General features: G+C 41.4%; 4 protein-coding genes across 6 annotated transcripts in view; 2 read left to right on the top strand and 2 right to left on the bottom strand.

Moving 5' to 3' along the window:
* Window positions 1–1,697: 1,697 nt before the first annotated feature.
* Window positions 1,698–4,142, bottom strand: LOC121595440 (protein CNPPD1-like). Its single transcript, XM_041919436.1, is given in 5 exon segments — window positions 1,698–2,541; window positions 2,544–2,969; window positions 3,053–3,175; window positions 3,473–3,763; window positions 3,898–4,142. Coding segments are annotated over 5 exon segments (1,365 nt in total). The 5' UTR covers window positions 3,937–4,142; the 3' UTR covers window positions 1,698–2,055.
* Window positions 4,143–6,375: 2,233 nt separating this feature from the next.
* On the top strand, window positions 6,376–7,286 carry LOC121595431 (ATP-dependent Clp protease proteolytic subunit-like). Its single transcript, XM_041919424.1, is given in 3 exon segments — window positions 6,376–6,494; window positions 6,565–7,123; window positions 7,126–7,286. Coding segments are annotated over 3 exon segments (747 nt in total). The 5' UTR covers window positions 6,376–6,380; the 3' UTR covers window positions 7,200–7,286.
* A 106-nt stretch (window positions 7,287–7,392) lies between these two features.
* LOC121595436 lies at window positions 7,393–8,607 on the top strand. Its single transcript, XM_041919433.1, has 4 exons — window positions 7,393–7,734; window positions 7,802–7,966; window positions 8,054–8,215; window positions 8,306–8,607. Exons 1-4 carry the CDS (start codon window positions 7,657–7,659, stop codon window positions 8,477–8,479), a joined length of 579 nt encoding a protein of 192 aa, XP_041775367.1. The 5' UTR covers window positions 7,393–7,656; the 3' UTR covers window positions 8,480–8,607.
* A 2,388-nt stretch (window positions 8,608–10,995) lies between these two features.
* The window catches only part of LOC121595435, a 107,676-nt gene continuing 94,281 nt past the window's right edge, over window positions 10,996–24,390 (bottom strand). The window contains exons 7-9 of one of the 3 annotated variants that reach the window (XM_041919429.1): window positions 11,378–11,612; window positions 11,205–11,293; window positions 10,996–11,131 (exon numbers count right to left, since the gene is read on the bottom strand). In XM_041919429.1, coding sequence (XP_041775363.1) covers window positions 11,060–11,131; window positions 11,205–11,293; window positions 11,378–11,612 — 396 coding nt within the window. In that variant the 3' untranslated portion in view covers window positions 10,996–11,059. The remainder of the gene's footprint in view (window positions 11,132–11,204; window positions 11,294–11,377; window positions 11,613–24,390) is intronic. The other 2 variants (XM_041919430.1, XM_041919431.1) reach the window with 2 other exon arrangements.

The raw sequence follows: 24,390 nt of genomic DNA, 5'->3' as shown, positions 1-24,390 counted from the left end.
TAAATTTCGTACGAATTGTATCGGATACATACCCGAACCCGGTCCAAATATCATTCCGAATCCGAATCCGGAACAGTTCCAGATACCAGTCTTGGAAATAACTGATGTTGGGAGCTATACCTGGGTCAGTATGGGTTCATGATCGATTCCAAGTTCACCATCAGTTCCAGGTCCGTTATGGGTTTACTTTCAGTTCCAGGACTGATACGGATTCATGAGTAGTTTTGAGGGCCGGTGTGGGTTCAGTGTCAGTTTCCAAGTCCGGTATGCATTCAGTATCGGTTTCAGGACCGGTATAAGTTGAAAATGGCGCGGTCTGGTGGTACAGTCGTCGTTTCATTCAATTTATCCTAAAGAACAAACGACCTACGTTCCTCTAATCTTCGTTCATCGATTCTTTATAAAACAAAAATGTACTGAGCTGGTCATGAAAGGAACGTCCTACCCGTCGAAAAGTTTTAGTACGCCAGGTCGTTCATCTCATCCAATTGAAATATGAACGTTAACCGTAAGACCAGATCATTCACAAATCTATTTGTCCTACTCGTCGAAATTAAGATAGGCCTGGTCTGCCAAAAAAAAATCAAGATCTAATAAAGTGATTCTTCTTGCGAAATGAAACCATTTAACATATTATCATACACTGAAATGGACGAATGAATCGCGATTCACGTTCAGTCCATGTAAATGAAAGAACTAGTTCGTTCACGTTCATGGAAATGAACCGAATGGCCCAAGCCTAGTTCAAGCCCCGAATAGTAGTAGTATGCTTTCTGGAGCGCACCCACAACTCCGGATCCGACTCGGGCAAAATGGAACCACTAGTGCCGCCCCGAGTCGTTCAGAGTCGTCGGAGTCGGCCGAAATCGTTCGAAGTCGATAAGAATCGGAGTCATTCGGCATCGTCTAGAGTCGATCGGACTTGGTTTAATGTACTTGTGATCAGGCATTTCGTTTCGTTGTGTCTTTCCCTTTGCGCGTGCACCTCGCATTTGTGCATTTGTTTCGAAGACCGACTCCGGACGACTCCGAATATTGCAGGGCGAACCTACGTTCCCGAGTCGATTCCGAATTTATTGGAGTCGGATCGGAGTCGACTCCGGTTTTTTGCCAACTTTACCCATCACTGCCGGATAGACTATGAAGCCCACTTCACTAGTGGGTACAGGTAGGCCTTGACAGACAGCTGTTGTTATGCAAAAAAAAAAGATAAAATAAGTTCATATTAGGTTCCAGGACCGGTATGGAGTCATGATAGGCTCCACGACCAGTAAGTGTTCATGATAGGTTCCTGGGCAGGTATGGGTACATGAACAGTTCGAGGACCGGTATGATCAGTATCGCTTCCTGGGTTCGGTTTGGGACTCAGTGTCGAGCCCTGGACTTGCATCGGTTCATAGGTGCCAGTCCTGAAGGCATTAGGTCATGTGCAGTTCTCGAACCAGAAAAGGTAATGTATTGGTGTCAGGACCAGTATGGGTTTAGTTTTGGTTTTAGGTCGCTTAAGGGCTTGTCACAAGTAATTCATTTTAATTGAGTTTCAATATCATTGTTCTCGGCTTACTCTTTACAGTACAGGGGATCGTTGAAAATTATTTGCGTAGCCCTGTAACCTCTTCCGATTTTCGTTCTTTTTTTTCGGACCTTTCTGATGTATATTTCACACACACACACACACACGCGCGCCTTTCTGTATGTATTGTGGTCCAATAATAAAATTTATTGCAAAAGCATTAAACGAATTTTTAAATTAAAACAAATGGATAAATGTCACAATTTACAGTACACATATTCAATGTATATAAAATATATCATTAGTCCTGCTTTTGAAACAATGTTAGCTGTAAAACTCGAGGAATGGAACGCATGAAAAAGGTACACTTTTTTGTTGGGGGTTTTGGGGGTTTGAAATTGCTTGCTGCGGGGCTCCAATAGTCACAATTGAATGATTTCATGATTTTAAGTTCCTTTAAACGAAACGAATACCAGTTACGCATGCCATGTTGTGTTAGTCTATCCTACTGCGGTCAGTGTTTGACGCCGGGGGCGGGGACGTTAGAGAAACTTCAGCAGCGAACTGAACATGTCGTACGTTTTCTTGTAATGTTTGTAGATACCATCGTAGTTGCCGTGCTGCTGCTCAGCGCTGCCCTCCGCACACCATCGCCCACTGCCGCCCATCAGTGGAATGAAGCAATCGTACGAACAATTTAGAGATCCAGCGTGACGAAGTTCCAGCGAGCGATCGTGGTTCGATCCGCCGTCGCTCGGTGCCCGGTCCGACTCGTTCCCTTCCTGCTCGGAGCGAAGGAAATCAATCTGCTGCACGAAATTGTTACCACCGGCAGGATCGAAAATGAAGCGTATGTTGCGATAGCGGTAGGGTAGTGAGAAAACGGTCGCTTCGTGACGTTCGTTTGTACTACTATGCCAACTAGGATTGTGCAGCTGCTGTTGTTGGTGGTGATGGTGGTGACGGTGGTGATGTTGGTGATGGTGCTGCTGCTCATGTCCGGCAGCAAAAGCAACCTCGCAGTCTTTCAGTGCCGTTTTATCTGCGATGCAGCAAGCGTGCCATTCGAGATGCAGTCTTCGAGTGTGTTTGTGTCATCGACCGTCGCATTATCGAGCCGACTGTCGACCCCCGTTGGCTGTGGTGACGACAGCGGGGTGCTGCTGCTGCCCTCGAGACTGGTCGATGAACCGCGGTACAGTAGGTTGCCCGGGAGATGAAGATTGCTAGCTAACAGGAAGGCTCCGGCAATGGTCATCACGCTGGCGGTGTAGCTCAGCGCGAGCACGGTGCTGTAGTGGATCAGCTGCTTCGCCATCGCAAATGAGGGTAGAAAGTTGATAAGCTCGGTGTACGTCAGCCAGCCGCGTGTGAGGCCCTGCCGTTTTGCCAGCACCTTTTCGACCGCTTTCAGCTTCTCGAAGAAATCGTGCTTGGAAACGTAGGCATTCCAATTCTACGGACCAAAACCGAAGATGTATAAGTAAGCAGCTGGAGGTGGGTGTGTGGTACGAATTGACAAAAAAACAAATGATTTACCATTGCGTCCAAGAATTCCAATTCCAACGCTTTCATCTGATCCGGCGTCATGTTTCCATACTCTGCCCAGGCACTTAGATAGATGTCTTCGTCGTAACCGCAGTAAAATTTAGTGGAGACCATCTGTAAAAAGAAGGGGAACAAAAGAGCGATGACGCCAAAGCATGAGTAAAGCACATCGAACGAGAAAGTTGTAGCTGTGCGAAAGGAAAAGCGAGCGAGCAGGCTGCTGCTGCTGCTGCTGCTGGAGAGAAAATTAGCAAGCTTTCTTGTGCGTGCTTAGTGAGCCGTGAAATGCACGCCTCTTCTACCCCCCCTGTTCGAGAAGCTGCGTGCCATTCGATTGCAACCAGAGCGAAGCGCGCTCGCTTTATCAGGTCACCGGCAGCAAAACTACCAATTCTACTTAGCGCTACTTACCATCGACACTATAAATAATTCCGACGGCGTTACGCGACGTACAAAGGTCGGATCGGTGGCGTTCAACCGATCGAGATAGATCATCGCCAGGATGAGCGAGCATGGCGTCACGGACAGGTTGCCCACAGTCGCAAAGTTCAGTCGACTGAGGGAATGGCCGCGGTGGGTTTCGGAAAACACGTCCGCCGCGTAGTCGGCCAGCGGGCGGCTAATCTTGGTGCACCGTACCTTGGACGAGCCGTAGTAGAGCGTTTTCTTGATGCGATCGAGAAACTCTTCATGATCTATCACCTGCAAAGAGGAAACGCGAACACGGCCCAAAACATGACCATAATTAGACCGATTGGCAGTATGTAAGGTGGGGGGGGGGATGTTCGCCGTCAAATGGAATGTAGTATCGCCTGCGGAAGTGCTCGTCTCATTACCACGGTGTCGGTGATGTTCGGCTGCTCACATTCAATCATTGCGCACACTTTACACTAAGCAAACACCATCGATTGAAAAGGGGGGGGGGTAACTTATGTTCCAGGTACGCTGTAACTTCTGCACTGCACAAAGCGCAATATAGTGTTGCTTGTAATAAACTTGCGACGAAGAAAAGAAAAACACGCGCTGCCCCGCTGCTTCCGATGGTGGGTCGCAGAGTGACTGCAGCTATACGAGCGCTAGGTACTGTCTTGCTGTCCCGTTTGACTGCTGCGTTTGACGTTCATCGACCCGGTGCGGCAGTGTGACCAGATTATTTTGGCGGTTTTCCGTAAGAGCACCAAAAAAGTATCGATAACTTTCGGTTGGTTTTAAAATTTGATTCTCAGTTAAAAAGAAGTGTTGAGCGAGGGAAAAGGGCGGGGGGACTTATCTGCAAAACGAATGTTCCATATTAAGGGAAAATGAATCCTTCATCTATTTCAAGGAGATGGATTAGATTTGGTTCAGCGGCCGCATAAATGATCATTCGAAGGCCTTTCTGAACCCAAGCGCCTTAAATCCACAAAACGACTCAAGCTCTTTACCTGAACGGAATATAGAATGACTTCGTTTAGCAGACGGTGAACGACTGATGTATTCTAAAAATAGCAAAAAAAAAAAGCTGGTGGCGCCATCTGTTGGTGGGATACCCAACCTGTGGAGAGCTTTCCGGCTTTGAGAGCTTTCTACTTCCTTCTGTACTGTCATTTGTACTGGTTTCGAATTGTAGTTATGCATCGCTAGAACTAGAACGGCGATGTGATTGTTTAAATACTAAACTCCAATGTGAAGAATTTGTACAGAAGCAAAAGAGATTTGAATAATGGTCGATGGTGTTGTGATACCCATGTACACGACGATTCATATAGATTTTTGCTAGGAAAGTTAGAAGGCTATAAAGGTCACGATTAGATGAAGCTTTTCGAAACACATTGCAAGAAAAGGACAGCAATATAATGATGAGTTATAATACAACCGACAAACCAACGTGACACTTCGAACAAAATGAGCTTCAAAAGTTGTCTCCTTATTTCAAATGAAAATACCTTAAACACTAGCGCCATCTCTATAATGATTCGCTTACTACACTGACACAGAGGAGAAACTGCTAAAACCCCGTTTTGTTTTTCTGCCCAACTTCCAATGAAGAACAAGAATAGATGTGGATACAAACTTCTCAAATCATTTGTATTGCTTTGGAAACCCATCAAATTACTTTTCTGAGTTTTTTTTCCAATTTTTTTCATAAAATCTAACCTAACACATCCTCCGCCATTTGTACTCGGAGATGTTGTTTCCATCTAAGCAGTCGCGAACATAGCTCATTTTGACATAAGTGATCGCCTTCATTGCAAATGACAGTACTTTCGTGTGGGACAGTTTTGTAACGCAAGTGTCACGTCGTTATGTCGGTGATAATACGCCATCTATTGAGCAAACCAATGAAGCTATGGAGCTTTCGTTTTATTTCTATGGATGTTTGATTTTCATGTCATTTGTGCTTAATCTGTGACGCTTGGGTTTTATCTTCAAGGTTGACTAGATTTTGTTAAGGAACGAGAATTGCCAGGAACGAGAAAATCATGTGTCAATTAGTGATGGGAAAAATGAAGATTTCGTCGGAATCGATTCCGGTTAGCTCCGAAGTTTTCTGGAATCTATTCCGGATAGTAGGTCCGGAATCAGTTTCCGGAATCGATTCCGGAATCGGCTCCAGAATTGGTTCCAGAATTGGTTTCAGAATCGGCTCCGGAATTGGAATTAGCTCCGGAATCGAAACCGGCTCCGGAATCAGAATTAGCTCCGGAATCGGAATTGGTTTCGGAATTGGCTCCGGAATCAAAATCGGCTCCGACATTCAAAACTAATTCTCATTCAATTCAAAAACTAAATCTCATTCCGGAGCTAACTCCATTTCTGGAGTCAAGACTGATTCCGTTACCGAAGCAAATTGCGATTCCCAGGTCGGTTTCGGAAACGATTCTGTTTCCGGAGCCGATTCCGATCCTGGAATCGATTCCGGAGCCGATCCGTGAATCGATTCCGGAGCCGATCCCGGAATCAGCTCCGGATTCAATTCCGGAATCGGTTCCGGAACCAACTGCGGAATCGGCTCCGGAATCGACTGCGGAATCGGAATCGATTCCAGCATCGGAATTGGCACCGGACTTGATTTCGAACACGGAATCGAAATCGATTAGGTCCGATTCCGAGCTCTCACCACTAGTGTCGTAAGATTAGTGAGGAAGAAAACCATAAGTCCACCTGATATATACACTCACTTTGGCCGCGCCTTATAAATTGAACAGGGAAATGATTTGATGACATCTGACCAGTATTTAAAAAAATCTGTGTTTTCGCTAGAAAAAATAAAAAATCGTTAGGAATACAGATAAATCTGGTCACTCTGTGTCAGCCGGCTGCTGCTGGTGGATTGGACATGATTACGAAATGTTGTTACATCTTGCATTCGTGTCTGCCGCCAGTGTTTATCATCCTAATCGCATCCACAATGAATAGAATAAAGACATTTTTACCGCATTTAGCTTCCGTGGTAAGTAGCTGGAGAGCGTCCCGTATGCTTTTCTGCACGCTGACCCGTGTTGCTTTGTTTTTGTTTCTAGCGCAAACTGCATGCGACCAACAAATCATTCCTGAACCTGGTCCCGATCGTGGTGGAGCAAACGGGTCGGGGAGAGCGGGCGTACGACATATTTTCCCGGTTGCTGAAGGAACGAATCATCTGCCTGATGGGCCCAATCCATGACGATCTGAGCTCGCTGATCGTGGCCCAGCTGCTGTTCCTACAGTCGGAAAATGGCACGAAACCGATCCACATGTACATCAACTCACCGGGCGGAAGTGTCACGGCCGGGCTGGCCATCTACGATACGATGCAGTACGTGAAGCCCCCGGTTGCTACGTGGTGCGTGGGGCAGGCGTGCTCGATGGGCTCGCTGCTGCTTGCGGCGGGTGCGCCGGGAATGCGCCACTCGCTGCCGAACGCACGCATCATGATCCACCAGCCGTCCGGCGGTGCCCAGGGACAGGCGACCGACATTCAGATACAGGCGGAAGAGATACTGAAGCTGAAGAAGCAGCTAACGGAGATTTATGGCAAGCACACGAAGACGTCGCTGGACGTGCTGTACTCGAAGATGGAGCGCGATACGTTCTTGAGCCCGAGGAGGCCCAAACGCTGGGCATTATAGACACGGTACTGGAGCATCCTCCCTCGTCGACGGAAGCCGCGTCGTAAAAATGGTGGGGCGGTGCGTGGCGCAACATTTCGTTTGGTGTTACTGAACTGGGAAGGCAATAAAAAGGGATGATATATAGCAAATTGTTTAATTGCGTATGCCTTTCCTATCGTTTGTGCAGGAAATGGGAATTAATTAAATGATAGAGGCTTAAAAATCAATTTTTTTATGAAATTTTCTCTCGAAAGGCAAACTGAAGCTAAGTTTGGAGTAACACAAATTGTTATAATTAATTTTTAATTATTTTTCATTTTCATATCTTTTGTCCATCTTTTGTCGCACCGTATTCAAATGGTAATGATGCGTAAAATTTAATTAACAGCATTTCTACACATCCAACTGATAGATCATATCACCTATCTCTACGCTTCGCGGATTCCGATGAATTGAAACAAATAACTAGCAAAGATTCACTACCGTTTGGGTTAGTTTTAGCCAAACTTTAGCACCCACGACATGCCTTCCACTGTTTGGTGCTACCTTTTCGCCATTGCTGCATTTGTTTTCGTTCCCGCCACCAACGCACTGGGAAGGGTGAGCATTAGCGTTGGACGTGTTCCGTTAAGTTGCTTCGTAATTTAAATTCTCTTCGGTTTTGCAGCGAAATAAAGAGCTAGTGATTGATAAAGCGAAAACATGCCAAACGAATAAAACCGAATCATTTTTGATAAAGTTCATCATTCCGGCAAACTTCACGTCCAGCAACAATGTGGTGCGCTTTTACGGGAACTTTTCCGTCGTACAACAGATTCGACCGCCGCTGGAGGTATGCCACTTATTGGAATACAATAAGAATATGCGCAATTGTCGTGTCTTTTTTTTCCAACGGTTTCCACTTCCAATTTCAAAACAGCTCACACTAGTGGCGTATCGCTGCACGCTCGATTTGCAAAACTGCCAACGGTACAATGCGGTGCAGGTGCCGAAAATTTGCTCCTTTTTGGCCGATACCAACTCGTTCTGGTCACCGTTTGTGCGCAGCATCGAGCCGACAGTGAAGTGCCCCCTGCAACCGGTGAATAGCTGAATCTGTTCATTGTTAGCCCCATTAGCACCGTTTTATTAATTTACTTCTTTTTCTTCTGCTACTTCTTACTCTCGACAGGCAACGTACGTGTTTAAGGATTCCGCGTTTGATTTGAGCTTTTTTACCAGCTTTCCACTGGACGGGTACACCTGGCAAGTGACGATGAAGCTGTACAGCACAGCCGTCACGCCGAAGAAGGAAGTGTTTTGCTTCGCTGCGCAAGCTACGCTGAAAACAGTCCGCCGACCTTAGCCATAGTTAAGGGAGTGTAAAGTCTAGTGCAAACGAGTGAGCTCAGTCTCAACATTTAAATAAAACTAAATTATCAGCAAGTTTTACTACACCATTGAGTAGGAGGTAGCGGATGTACTCTGCCAAAATCGGACTTTACAGCGTACAGTAGCCACCTCAATTTGGCTCTACCACGCCTCCTCTGTCGTTATGAACGGCCTAAAAAAACATTACGGGCATTATGTTCGTTCGTTTCGATGCGTATACCATGGCCATCCATGGGGCGGTCTCGTGGTACAGTCGTCAACTCGAACGACTCAATAACATGATTCATTTAATTCATTTAATTCATACATCATGGTTCAGCAACCCGTCATGTGGGTTCAAGCCTATAATGGACCGTGGTCCCCCCTGTCGTGATCTTCGTTCGATTTATTTTTAGCTTATTATTTTTGCAACTCTTCGTTTTATTCCATCTTACGCATGTGCCCATTGATGTCTTGCTATGATCCAAAGTGAGTTGATATATCAGGTGGGCTTATCCAGTGCAATTTGACGTCTAAAAACGATAATAGGAAGAAAACCTGGTTTGACAGTTGGATTCATAACAAACTGGGTGCTTTAATGGTTGTTCCATACACTTTTTTCTAAGTCTATCACAAGTTTTCACAATTTTATACGATATTTGAGGACAATCGTGTAAGGATCGAGAGTAGGAAGGAAAATAAATATATATCATAGATTCGAATAATGCAAGTAACAATCATTTAATGATGATCAGATAATCAGATAATAGATAATAGGAACATACAAATGTAAGTTTATTAAGTAGAAACATGAAAACAGTTACTATAGAATAGCGATTAACGAAAAGTATCGGGGCATTCAAAATAAAAATCAGGCTAATCGCAGAGAGAGTGAGATAGCGAGAGGAGGAAAATCGTCAGTCTTGTAATTGATCTTGGCAAGGATGGATGCAACTATTCGATTGGACAAAATAAAAAGCTGTTATTAATAAAAATAATATTTCGGAAATCACCACAAATCGGAGGTCTGTTGAATGAAACAAAATGATGTATTCAAGGGCACTGTGATAAGTTCCTTACTTCAAGTATGATACCGTATTTGGTTCGATTGGTACACTGCTCCTTGCTTGCCGACTGAACGGATTCAATAAATGTTTCCTATATATCAGATATTGCTAGGGAAATGTGTTGTTGTAATCCAGTAATCTTCAGAGCATCATTACAGGGTTTCACACTTAATCTCCAGACCGCGGGACCCCTTCCCGAATCTGTCTTAGCCAAAGCCAAGACTGCGGTATGATGCCTGAAAACGTTGATAATACCTGAATTCATCGGATGCAATGCTGAATCTGAGGCATATTTCTCGAACACACTGTTCCGCGCCGAGGACATGCGGTTGAATATTTTTTTACACGTATAACCTTTGTGTACATGAGTGTACTGAAAACAACCAATGATTTTTTTTTTCGTATTTTTACCAAAAAAGATAATTTAAACAGTTCAAACAGTTAAGTTCACTGTGACAATTCCTATGTGTTTAAATTTTCATAAATTTACCTTCCTGTTACTGTAAATCTTTTAAAGCACATGTAAACCCCTACAAATAGTACCACTATTGATACTACACTATTGATATAGAGATATAGAGATATAGAGATATAGAGAGAGATATATATATATATATATATATATATATATAATATATATATATATATATATATATATATATATATATATATATATATATATATATATTTAAATATATATATATATATATATATATATATATATATATATATATATATATATATATATATATATATATATATATATATATATATATATAATATATATATATATATATATATATATATATATATATATATATATACAGTGAACCCTCGAATTGTAAAACCGAATCGAATTTGTAAAACCTCTCTTATTTGAACATTTTGCACAGTCCCTTGATTTCCAGTACATTTTTGTTCATCTAATTTGGAAAACCTCTAAAATCTGATTGAATGATGTATGCTCAAATTGTTATATATATATATATATATATATATATATATATATATATATATATATATATATATATATATATATATATATATATATATATAAATATATACAAAAAAGTATATATATATATATATACAGTGTCGGACAAATCAGTAGAATCACGTATCAATTTATTATTCACTTTTCATATTTCATTACTTAAAGTGAATCAATCTTTACCAAACTTTCAGGAAAGCACTATTAGAATTTTAACTTCAATAATGTTTTTAAATTTTGGTGAAAAGTTAAGAAACAAAAAAGTTCTAAATAACTTTTTTGTTTGTTAACTTATCAACAAACTTTAAAAGCAGGCTTTAAGCCAACATCCGAAAAGTTCTTTCATGCAAATTTGGTAAATATTGATTCACTTTAGGTAATGAAATATGATAAGAGAATAAAAAATTATTAAGTTATATTTATATAATGGCTTAATGCATTCCTTACCCTTGCCCTGCAGACACGTTCCTGCAATGGGCGCCTCCAACTGCACTCTTCTCTCCGCTGCGGCGCTCTGCTATTCCGCAGCGGACCACCGTGTAGAAGAGGCTATTGGAGACCCCATCTCATGTGCTTCAGGGCGTTCTATCTATAAAAAAGTAAAAAGGAAATAATGACTTATTTGCGTTTTTTTCAGAAATCAAACTGTTTTATCTTCATACCAACCCATTCACTCTCAGCGACTCATCTACACATTCCCGCAGAAAACTCATAGCTCTATAACAATGCCACGTAGGAGGCGTAGGGGGATCTGAAATTATAATCAATAAAATAAGCACGATTTAATGTGTTTTATTACATATATTTGCAGCGCGTCTAGAAAATTCTTACTTACATCCTGTTTTATTTACCGCTTCCAGCTCACGTATCCTGATCTCGCGGTACTTGTACCGGAGCTGGTGCCATACCTTCTGGCATCTGGCCACGGTGGTCCCCAGATGCCTGGCTATTTCCCCCCATGCTCTGGCAGTCTGACTTCTATTATTATAGAATTTGTCAGTGGACTTCCAGAGCATGGGGTGCCCCGATACAAGTCGGATCAAAACCTTTTTTTCCTGTTTGGAGGAAAGCTTGCAAAAAAGGAAAATCATTAATTAGTTTTCTATACAGACAGTCTGGTTTTTGCAAATTCATAAAATGTATCTAAAAGCATTAAATGTTTGGTTGAACAAGAACCAGAATTTCGGAGGCGCGAAATTGTGGCGCCCTATATTGAGTGGCGCGTTAAACGGTGGGCGGACTGAGCGACCGCCAGGGGCCCCGTCAATGTGGATGTTCGACTTCGTCTAAGGGACCTATGGGCCTTGTTCATTTTTATATGGTTTTATTTATCGACTGTTCCATTTTTTTCGAATTCAACAAGACCAAAACCCGTTACAGCCCAACGGGACAAAAGTAGAAAGCTTGGAGCAAAATAATCGTTTGTCTCCCTCTATCCTCTATACCGCGCTTGCTTGCACTCATGCCCGAGCGCTCGAGTATATTCTCTCAGAACTGAGTATTCGCAGTTCAACCCGTGCATTGAGAATGTATGTGTTTATGTGCAGCGAAATTTGTCTCTGTATCTCATTCCCCCACCCCCCAAAAAACCACATTCACTCTCCGCGCACTCTCACAATTTTGGCGCGCACGCTACATACAACACAATACAAAAGGTTGTTTTAACCGCGCGCACTGATCAAAGTCGCGATGGTTCAATCGGAACGCCGACGCTCTAACTCAGAGATTTGGTCTGAAGAAAAAAGTTTTTCTGACCAAATCGACAACACACACGCGACGACACACATCGTCACATCGACCGCTGTCGATGGAAGTGAGTGATGTTCTAAAAATAGATCTGTGGGGTGAGTGAGAAGGGAAGGGGGAGGGGCGTAGAACAAGAACGTAAGCGTGAGAGTGAGTCGTCGCGTGCGTGTGTGTGGTGTACACGCGAGAACTTATTTTTTTGCTCTTTCCTGGAACCCACATGTTTCTACATTCTTCTGATTTTAAGCAACAAAAGTAGAACGGGAAGTAGAAGGCTACTTCATTTCTACTTTCCTTGCTACTATCGAGCGGAAAACTTTGAACCTTTGTAACTTTTTCAAATATGAACCGATTTTGATAAGTTTAGACATTTTAAAAAGGATATTTAGTAAGCTTTATAAATACATTTAAGATTTGAGTTAAGTTAATTTTATGCAAAAATATACGAACACAAATATGAATCGATTTTGATAAGTTTAGACATTTTAAAAAGGATATTTAGTAAGCTTTATAAATACATTTAAGATTTGAGTTAAGTTAATTTTATGCAAAAATATACGATAATAACTGAAAAAACTTCCCGAAAATTTTCATCATTTTAATATTAGACTTGATGCCATTATGGAAGTGGCGTAGAGTGGCGTTGTCTCATATATATCACATAATAGTGTAATATTTATACTATCAATCTGTGAAGAAATATTCTGCGAAAGTTTGCGAACGCGAATTTTATTGAAGTTAATTATATTTCACATCAACTTTTTCTAAAAACAGACACATGCGTAACTAGGCGGCTCCATAGGTGCCTATGGTAGCGTATTTAGTGTATTCTACAAAAATATATTCTACGTGCTTTTGAATACCTTTAATTTCCATTACGAAGCTGTGTATCTTAGTTTCAGCTCATGTACTTATCTAATATGTAAATTTCTATTCTAACCTAACTTTATTATTAAATATAATGAAGCAAATCAGAACCAAATACCTTTTGGTCCTGCTCCAGATTATAGACGGATGTAAGGAAAATAATTCTAAAATTATACGCATAACAGGAAAATGTTATGAATGCACCAGCATCTATTGGCGTTTTGGGAGAAGAAACTCCCAAAAGTCATGACAATCTAAATATAAGGATAGAGGGGAGTATACTACAAAGAATATTTTGCAAGAAAGAAAATGCATCCAGAAGGACATTTTATATAATGAGCTGTATTCCTCTGATTCGTTAACCAGTTCAATATCAGTAGCTACACGCACTAAAACAAAGACAGAGTTTAACTTTACAAATGAAGTAAATACTTTGTTTGTAGCTATCGTTGAATTTTAATTTTTTGGGACAGTTGTAAAACCAAGAACATCGGATTTTTAGTTTTATTACCCCTTCTGAAGGCAGTACAGGACTTGAAAAAGTATTGGAAGAATATTCAAAGACAAACAATATGGGCTGCTTTTCATTACGAATTTGAGAACTACTTTATTTCAATGTACTTGCTCTATCTAATTATTTAAATGCATTTATTCATGTCTTTAAAAATGTGAACTAGACGTCAGAAGCTTGTAATAGCATCCACCTAAGTTGTGTAAGTAAATTTTTAATATGTTTACTACCTGCGAGTAAAAGTGATGAGAATTTGCTACAATTGTCCTATACAAAGCAGAAAATATTATCTTATTCAAAATTATAATGTTTTGTTCATATATTATGGAACATTACAGTATATTTTAAAATGGTTTATACTATTAGAAACAACAAATACAAGAAAAAAACACACACAATTAAAAAAACAAAGCAAAGATCCCTTAAAACACTATTTTATGAAGCGCCACCTGGTGGTATGGATGCGAACTACATATAAAATGTTATTTACTATCATAACACTTTACTACAAATGATAAAAACTAACATTTTCTGCAAAAATAATCTTATCCCGAAATTTGTTCTAAACTGCCCATTGTGCGATGTGACGATGTGTGTCGTCGCGTGTGTGTTGTCGATTTGGTCAGAAAAACCTTTTTTCTTCAGACCAAATCTCTGACTTGGAGCGTCGGCGTTCCGATTGAACCATCGCGACTTTGATCAGTGCGCGCGGTTAAAACAACCTTTTGTATTGTCCCAACGGGACAAAAGTAGAAAACTTGGAGCAAAATAATCGTTTGTCTCCCTCTATCCTCTATTCCGCGCTTGCTTGCACTCATGCGCGAGCGCTCGACTATATTCTCTCAGAACTGAGTATTCGCAGTTCAACCCGTGCAGTGAGAATGTATGTGTTAATGTGTAGCGAAATTTGTCTCTGTATCTCATTCCCCCCCCCAAAAACCACATTCACTCTCCGCGCACTCTTACAATTTTGGCGCGCACGCTACATACAACATAATACAAAAGGTCGTTTTAACCGCGCGCACTGATCAAAGTCGCGATGGTTCAATCGGAACGCCGACGCTCCAAGTCAGAGATTTGGTCTTGAAGAAAAAAGTTTTTCTGACCAAATCGACAACACACACGCGACGACACACATCGTCACATCGACCGCCGTCGATGGAAGTGAATGATGTTCTAAAAATAGATCTGTGGGGCGAGTGAGAAGGAGGAGGGGCGTAGAACAAGAGTACGCGTGAGAGTGAGTCGTCGCGTGCGTGTGTGTGGGGTGTACACGAGAGAACTCATTTTTTTGCTCTTTCCTGGAACCCAGATGTTCTACATTCTTCTGATTTTAAGCAACAAAAGTAGAACGGGAAGTAGAAGGCTACTTCATTTCTACTTTCCTTGCTACTTTCGAGCGTGTTGACTCGCTTGGGGTGTTGTATGTAGCGTGCGCGCCAAAATTGTGAGAGTGCGCGGAGAGTGAATGTGGTTTTTTGGGGGTGGGGGAATGAGATACAGAGACAAATTTCGCTGCACATAAACACATACATTCTCAATGCACGGGTTGAACTGCGAATACTCAGTTCTGAGAGAATATACTCGAGCGCTCGGGCATGAGTGCAAGCAAGCGCGGTATAAAGGAAAGAGGGAGACAAACGATTATTTTGCTCCAAGCTTTCTACTTTTGTTCCGTTGGGATGATCCCGTCGATTGAGGGGCCCCTTCCATTGGGTGTCGTCAACCTAATATACACATTGTCCCCCCGGGGGCTATGTTTACTATCAGATTTACTATTACTATCAGAAGCATATTTATTTTATTTATCAGAAGCAGAACACATTTGCCGTTTTAACATGCTGCGATACATGCGCACACCTCAAAACAATATCATTTCATCAGCGATGGCCCAAAGCGTTGGATAGAACGAGAAACCAACATTCCTTGCTTGCTCGGATGGCTGGTGCACTAGCACCGAAACTGTGCAGACATTTCCAGAAAAAAACGAATGCATTGAACGCTACGCTCTAGTTGGGTAAGCGAAAATCCGTTACAATAGCTGCCTTACGCAAACTACATGCACATACGACATTAAAAGGCTCCGAAACCGATCTCAACCAGTGCTGCAAAATGTCATGAGTATCACAAGATTTTCACCGAGATTGGTAGCTTGATGCTCATTGCTGATAGTCAATAAAAGTGATTTTTTCATAATTTTTTTCTCGCTGTGAACAGTGCTGCCAAATGCCACTGTTTCAGTCATCAACACTCATGACTGAAACGAAGCTCAAATCAGATCACGTACACAACTGAGATGATCAGTGACGATACTCAAACAGTTGGAGAATCACATCACACCCAAATTTTGGTCACTCACTTGGACACTTTTGTTGGCGATAATCACGACATTCTTGGAATATACTTGGCGCGTGGGCTCTAGCAACAAAATGAGCATGCTCTCCCTCTATCTGTATTGATTATCTGTCGGGTCAAACAGAGCGAGAAAACATGCTCATTTTGTTTCTTGGAACCACTCGCATGCACCAAGCACACAATGTCACCAAGCATGTGATGGTCGCACCAACTGTTCGAGGCTCCCCTCTGATCATTACAGTAGAGCTCGTGACGCTGAGATGGTTTTTTTTTCAGCCGGAATTTTTCATGACTATGTCAGTGGCACTTTGCAAAACTGATCACAGCAAAAAAAAGTCGTGAAATAGTGACTGACCAAGCGATGGTAGCAAACATGTCATGAGCATGTATTAGTCACACCAACCGTTCTGAGTATCACCTCTGATTATCACAATTGAGTACGTGATGCTGATATGGATTTTGTTTCAGTCAGATTTTTTTATGACATCGACAGTGACATTTTGCAGCCCTGATCTCAACACAACGGTTCGTAGTCGGAGAAATTGGCTGGTATTATTAAATCCTTTCGTAGCGGGAACGTACGGCGCTCACATGAAATTCTAGGGATGGCAACACATTTCTTGAGCCCGCTCCTACAACGCCGCGGTGAATAACTGTAGCAACCATCTAGTAACGGAATTTGGGGCAAGTGTGCCATACGGGGCAAGAGTGCCACCAAGCATTTTTCCTTAAAAACTTTAGTTTAATGATCAATTGTGTATACAGTTGGTTGTTTTCCAATGACTAGGTATACTGAGCCGACAATTTCATATAGACCAATCGAAATTTCCCATTGTTTTGAACTGATTTTTGTTGAGTTTCAAAATTGAGCAGAATATTATAATTTTTTATCCAACCAAATAAGCTCTCAAAAATCATGCGAACTATCAACCGAGAAAATATTTACACCACCGTATAGCTGAGAAAACGTGAATTTTTTTGTGGAGTTAGTTGAAAAAAACTTTCTTTTTGTCACTGAAAAATTCAATTTAAAAAAAGTTACAACTTTTGGGGCAAAAGAGCCATCTCTATTTGGGGCAAGAGTGCCACCATCTTTCATAGGTGAGAGCTGTCAAAAATGTAAACATTGTTGTTCAGCGGGATGGTGCGCTTTTACGAGCGGTTTCTACTCCGGAAAAACAGACCAGCAACAACCCATATTGCGATACAGTTTGTGATGAAAAGGGGTTCATTGGTGACTCAAGACATGTAGGAATACATACACTAGTGGTACAAACGTAATAATTTCCAATTATCTAAGAAATACGGTTATTTTAACCAGGTGGCCGTCTTGCCCCATACAACTGGCACTCTTGCCCCATAGCCCAAAAAACAACGTCTTTTTGGACCCTTTTTAAAACGCTTCAAAAACTGTTTTGTTTTCACTTTTTTCAAGCGAAACTCATTTATAAGTGAGGAAATAGATGTAAAATGGTTATGAGATTTGAATCGGCTTTTGAAAAACACGTTTTAGTGAATTATAACTTGAAATGCTTAAGGTGGCACACTTGCCCCAAATTCCGCTACGTTAGGAAAATGAGTATCGGGACGTACGCCGCCGCTACGAACGGATTCAATAATACCAGCCATTAGCAAGAAAAATTGGGTGACACCAAGAACGCTCTTTTTATCTGTTGAGGTTTCATTCAAGAATCGATTCCGATGACGATGTATGTGTTGTGATCATAGCAGCCTCGTTAGCATGAACGTAGTTTAGTAGGCTTTAGTTAATTTATAGAATAAAATCAGTCGGTTATTTCCACCCGTTGAAACCAGTAGCTTACAATAGTGTGCGCTCTTTAATTTGGCCTGTGTCTGTGTTATCACGCAAAAACTAAGAACTCGTGCCCCGGCTCACTTTTGGGACCCCAGTCAAAATTGTGGACTGGACGAAGTGATGGTGGAAAGGCAAGCTGTTGAATGGTTTGGGTCAGATTTGGAAGGGTCGACGGAAATGAAACATCGATATAAATGATCGCGTGAAAATTTTACTAATAAAGCGATCGGCAGCGGTCGGCAAAGTACGTCCCGCCGCAATAGGCAATCAGGCCCGCAAATATTTGTGCGGTTTCGAAAGATGGAAGATCCTATTCATTAAAAAGTAACTGAACATATTTTAGTATGACATTTCATATCGTTGAAATGTACCAATAAATATGGTCAAATTTGAGGATAAACTTGAAAATAGAAACGAATATTTTCCAAAAAAAAATATCTTTGATTTTACGAGAACAATGGTTACACACTTTTGCGTTTTAAGAGTAGAACGATTTTCTATGAGCTTTTTTTAAGAAATGCGCTATCAATTTGTCTGACCTGGCATTACTTGTCCGTAAAGCCTCATAATATTACTGAACGATTGTACGTTAGTCTCGATAATTTTTCAGCTGTTAAGGTTTTTGTACCATCTTCAGAATATCCTGAAAGGTAAAGACAGACACTGCGGGTAAGATGGACACTTCTCATAAATGCATGAAAAAGGCAATTTTCGTGTAATTCAACAATGTACAATCCAAACTGAAGGTAAAACAACACATTTGAGAACATTTTTCGTGTAATATATGCGAAATTGGTTGAATTCCCTAACAAAAGAAATTTTCAATCGTGCTCACCTTTGTGGATCTAATTTGATTGCTGCGGGTCTTAAGCTCTTTAGCTTGCATTGTTTATATTTTCGGAAGTTTTATTGCATACACGATTTGTCATGATTGGTAAGCAAAAAACTGGCGAAAGAACGAGAATGAAAGAATTGAAAAATCTTGTTTTCTGCTGGTTCAAACATCGTGACATCAAAGCGGGAAAGGCGATCACTTTGTCATATGGAAAGATGGACACCAAATTTGTTGGGTTATTTTACTTCTTCTACCAATAAATAATCCGAATCTACGTAGGTGTGACGTACAGATAGGTGAACGCACTTTTGAAGTCGTCCCACAATTCACCTATCTTGGGTCAAAGGTCAGCAACGACAACAGCATGGAAGCTGAGTTGCGCGCAAGGATGCTGGCTGCCAACCGGTCATTCTACAGCCTGAAAAAGCAGTTTACCTCAAAGAACCTGTCGCGACGGACGAAGCTGGGACTATATAGTACCTATATAGTACCAGTACTCACATACGCCTCTGAGACATGGACACTGTCCAAATCTGACGAAACCCTCTTAGCCGCGTTCGAGAGGAAGATGCTCAGAAGGATACTTGGCCCCGTATGTGTGGAAGGACAATGGAGGAGCCGCTATAATGACGAGCTATACGAGATGTACGGCGACCTCACTGTCGTACAGCGTATAAAGCTCGCCAGGCTCCGGTGGGCTGGCCATGTTATACGCATGGAAACGGACGACCCAGCCCGTAAAGTCTTTTTAGGCCGTCCACAAGGACAGAGGAGGCGTGGTAGGCCCAAATTGAGGTGGCAAGATGGCGTGGAGGCGTCCGCCATTAAGGCCGGGATAACGGACTGGCAGACGAAGGCGCGAGACCGTGAGCGGTTTCGGACACTCCTGAGGCAGGCCAAGACCGCAAAGCGGTTGTAGTGCCGGATAAGTAAGTAAGTAAGTATCAATTGGTGATGAATGTATTTCTTCAAACACCTCAAATAAGGGTATTTTGAAGATATAAACTATTACGCAACTAGAAAAAGTAATAAATAAGCGAGAAATGAAACACCGGTCAAAATAGCAGTCATGCGTAATGATATGCGACTCGCTCGGCGCCGATGAGGTTCTTCACGAAATCCAATATTTTGTCACGACTTGGACAACTTTAATAAAAAAAGATAAAATACTGATATCAAATCGTTCAGGAATAGATGAGAGATTCAATGGGTTTACAGATTTTAAAAAGTTCAATAATCACAATCAGAAATGGCTGGACCTATTAACAAATCCCTGAAATGTGATGTGGTCGCGGACTTTCCGCGGAATAATTTCCTAAAGCGAAGTTTTAAATTGTTGTTCTGTAAGCTGGTGCAACCTCCACTGTTAGTCCCCGATATTAAAAAAGATGCCTTAGATTCTGCATTCTACGTTCTATTAGAAGCGGTGCTTACAATTCTTAAATTCACGGCTGAATGAATCGTCGTTGCAATTGACCAAGAATTGGTTTATAAACTTACCAGGACGTGGAAAGCGATAGAATTTGTTAAAATACTGTAATACAATTAATTTTTCAATGTTTTCTATAGGTGTCCATCTTAGCCTTCATGGTGTCCATCTTTCCCATATCAGGTGTCCGACTTACCCGAACATTTCAAAACTGCACGAAAATATCATGTTTTTCATTCACAAAAAAAACGCAAAAATCGATGCAAACTTTAAAGTTTCAACACATTTTCTGATAAAACATGAATGTAAAATAATGTATGTACATTTTCATGGTCGTTGCACCTATATATCCTTAGATTTTTACCATTTCCCTTAACGTGTCCATCTTTACCTACCTTCCCCTACATTAAGAAGCGATACTGCGGTTTTACTTTGTTGTTTGTAACTTTTAATGACTTTTGCACACTATGCTGCTGACTCTTAACTGAATAATCTTCACAATCAATTTTAGTAATGTAATTTAATAAAATGAATTTTAAACTTGCTTGGATGATAAAATAATTTAAGAAAAACAACAATACAACCAATCGCATTGTTTTATATCATAAACCAGTTATTTTGTTTATTAAGTAATAATGTAACAATGAAAATATGATGAATGAAAATATTGTTTTTCCCGCGTGCAAGAAGGTAGTCCGTATCGCTCTGACCGATTGAAAATGAATTAGTAAGAATATATGAAATTCCAAAAATTACCCTAACGGTGGACGTAATTCGAAGCAAGACGGTACTTCAGTTTTCATTGTAAAGGTAAACATCAACGTAAAAGCAAAATATTGTTTTCATGTTATGCTCACATTTTTAGGAGAAACAACTTTAGAATTTTGCCCGGAATTCAAAGGAAGATTGTTTATGAAGTTTTAAATTTCGGTCAGCCGAAACAAAAATGTGTTTTGTTACTGTCAATATTTTAAATCAAATCGTCCGTAAAATAAAACACGAGCTAGAAACTGTAAAATAGGAGAGAAACTATCGTTTAGAAGCATCTTTCTTGCCAACAAAAGCCAAACGTAACTAGCTTAGTGAAAACAATAACTTCCCAACATACAACCCGGAACCAAAGGTGCGCAACATTTAAATTCTTTTGAGTATTAATAAAACCAACTCCGATCATGGCAGGTCAGATTCGATCAGACTGTCAGGATAGGACTATGCCCATCCAACATCTATCGACTTCTCATTTAAAGAGTTTAGTTATGTCCCAAGGTAAGGCCTCTAAACTCCAACGTTTCTAATAAGAGTAACCTGCTAAAGGTTTCTATGATCGGCTAGACCAGCTGTGTCAAACTCATTTCATCAGAGGGCCGCAAGTACAGATTTTCAGTGATTCGCGTGGGCCGCAAAGTTGAGAATAAAAAATATACCTCAATCTTTATATATATATATATATATATATATATATATATATATATATATATATAAATCTCGTGTCACGGTGTTTGTTGCGAGCTACCTCCGAAACGGCTGGATCATTTTCAACGAATATTTGCACACACCTTATAGTGGTATGAGAATAGGTTTTAAGACTCACATCATTTTCAGATGTTACACTAAACTTAATTTATTAGCAATTTTCTAATCCCATACCAAGAGCAGTATTGTTGTTGTTTATTTATTTATTTATTTATTTAGATAAATTGTCCGCCAAAGGCTTAACAATATGTTGCTTAAAAACTAAAGAGAGGAAGGAATGTACGGGTTAATGAATTATGGAGTGGGAAGGGTGATAGTGTTGCGAAGAAGGGAGCGGAAACGGAAGGGTGGGATATGGTAGTCGAAGAGATCGGAGTGGTCATTGAAGGTGGCTAACGCTCGTAGGAGTGGGTCATTTTGGCCGTAACGGGTTCGGCGAAATTCAATGTAGAGGGGAGCTCTGGGGCGTAAGGGTCGAGACGGAACATAAAGGGGTATACGCGACAAGAGCGATGGGGAATCAAGGTCAGAGGAGAGAAGATTGGCAACAAAAAGGGACTGGATGATAGAATGTCTGGCTTGGATAGGTTAACAAACTAAGCTAAACTAAGCAGGCGACAACGGACATGATATGGAGGAATAGAAGACTGATTGGGAAGGAAGCGACGAATGGCAATACGGGTAAATTTGCGTTGGACTTTCTCTAGCCTTGCCATGGCAGTGATACCGGGTGGAGACCAAACGACTGCAGCGTATTCAAGAGTGGGACGGACCCAACAGCAGTATAAGGACTTAAGGCACATTGGATCTCTTATCTCGCATGCTAAACGAAGGATTAATCCAAGAGCTTTGTTGGCTTTTTTAGGACGAATTCGACATGTACATTAAACAGTAATTTTTCGTCCAACCATACACCGAGATCTTTCAATGATGAGACGCGACCAAGTTGAGAGCCACAAATGTAGTAGTTCCAGAGAACTTTGTGGGATGAACGACCAAACGATATGACAGAGCATTTTTGGGGACATAAACGGAGACCATTGAGGCAACACCAATCAGAAAATTTGTCCAGCACGTGCTGGAGGACATTACAGTCATGAGGTGAGGCAACAGGTAAAAAGATTTTTACATCATCGGCGTAGAGAAGACAGCTATTTTGAGGGAGCACAGATACACAGTCGTTGACAAACAGTATGAAAAGCAAAGGACTGAGCACACTTCCTTGAGGTACGCCAGAGAGACCTGCGAATGTTTCGGATAAACTATCACAGACACGTACTTCGTAGGAACGTCCAGAAAGGTAAGATCTGAGCCAATCTAAGAGGTAACCTCCGAAGCCAAGTTTCTCAAGCTTAGCTAACAGGAGATTGATTGGTATGCTATCAAAAGCTGCTTTCATATCGGTATATATAGCGTCAATTTGGCTTGCGGATGAAAGAGCCGGATATATAACAGATAATAGACACATAAGGTTTGTAACGGTGGATCTTTTGGGCATAAAGCCATGCTGGAGAGGAGATATATAGCTGGAGACAGGTACGAATGAACAATCGAATCCATAATTTTGGACATTGAGCATAGTATAGCAATACCGCGGTAATTAGAACATAAAGAGCGATCGTTCTTTTTGTGAATGGGAATAAGAAATGCGGATTTCCATATTGTGGGAACGGAACCCTCTTGGATTGATCTGGAGTAAATACGGGACAGAAGGGGAGCAAGAGACGTTGCACATTGTTTTAATATGGAAGATGGAATACCGTCGGGACCAGGAGAGAACAAAGGCTTCAGTTTACTCATGGCGGCAAGGACACTTTGCGTGGTAATAGGCACATTGTTGCTTGAGAAAACATCGGGAGGCGTTGTTGAAAGTCCTTCGGATACAGAGAACTGATGGGTGGCAGGATCGACAAACACACTTGACAGGTACTTTGCAAAAAGTTTGCATTTGTCCTGAGTGCTGGAGTTCGTCGTCAAAGAAGATGGTAGAGGGATATTCAGATTTAGAAGTGCGGGATTTGACAAAGCGCCAAAAGGACCCTGGATCCATCGAGAATCGGTCCTGTAGGCGCACAACATAGGACGCGTAGCAAGCACTGTTATATGTACGGTAAGCTTTGTCTGCATATTTATAGATCCGTTGGAAATATGGATGACGCGAACGATTATATGCCCGGAGAGTGCGGTTTTTATCGGCCTTCAAAGCCCTAAGCGACCTGTTCGACCACGGGGAACTGGGGGAGGGTTTCAGGAGTGGACAGCAGAGAGGAAAGGAGGAGGTGATTACATTGTTGAACTTAAATACTACTTCGTCGATGTTGCTGCATTGTTCGATGAAAGACCAGTCGGTGTGCAAGATGATATCACATAGCTTTCTTATATTCGTTCTACGGAAGTTAAATCTTCGGTATCGAGATCGGTGTGATTTAGGTTGATGTTGTTGGGTGACGGGGGTTGCAAACTTAACGGATAGTTCAAGTGCAGGATGATGTTGATCAAGCACCACAAGGGGTAGGGGTGATTCCAGCACTGAAGAGCATAACTCGGCAGCGATCGTATTTCCGAATATAAGATCAAGTTGACGGTCACGAGAATTTTTTACTCCTGACAATTGAAGCAAGCCGTTAAACGACATTCCATCAATGAGAGCTGCATTTCCCGTAGAAGTGCTGGTCGAGGTGAAATAAAGCGGTAGCGTCGGCGACGGGAGCCAAGAGAGAGAGGGAGTGTTGAAATCTCCAAGCAACAGTAACTGATCAGATGGTTTCATACGTTCCGTAATGAGACACACACTCTCATTTAGTGAATCCAGGATT

Source organism: Anopheles merus, chromosome 3R, assembly GCF_017562075.2.
Source record: "Anopheles merus strain MAF chromosome 3R, AmerM5.1, whole genome shotgun sequence".
NCBI classification, from domain to species: domain Eukaryota; kingdom Metazoa; phylum Arthropoda; class Insecta; order Diptera; family Culicidae; genus Anopheles; species Anopheles merus.
Note: the sequence above shows the minus strand (reverse complement) of the source record. Positions and strands in the feature narration are given on the sequence as shown.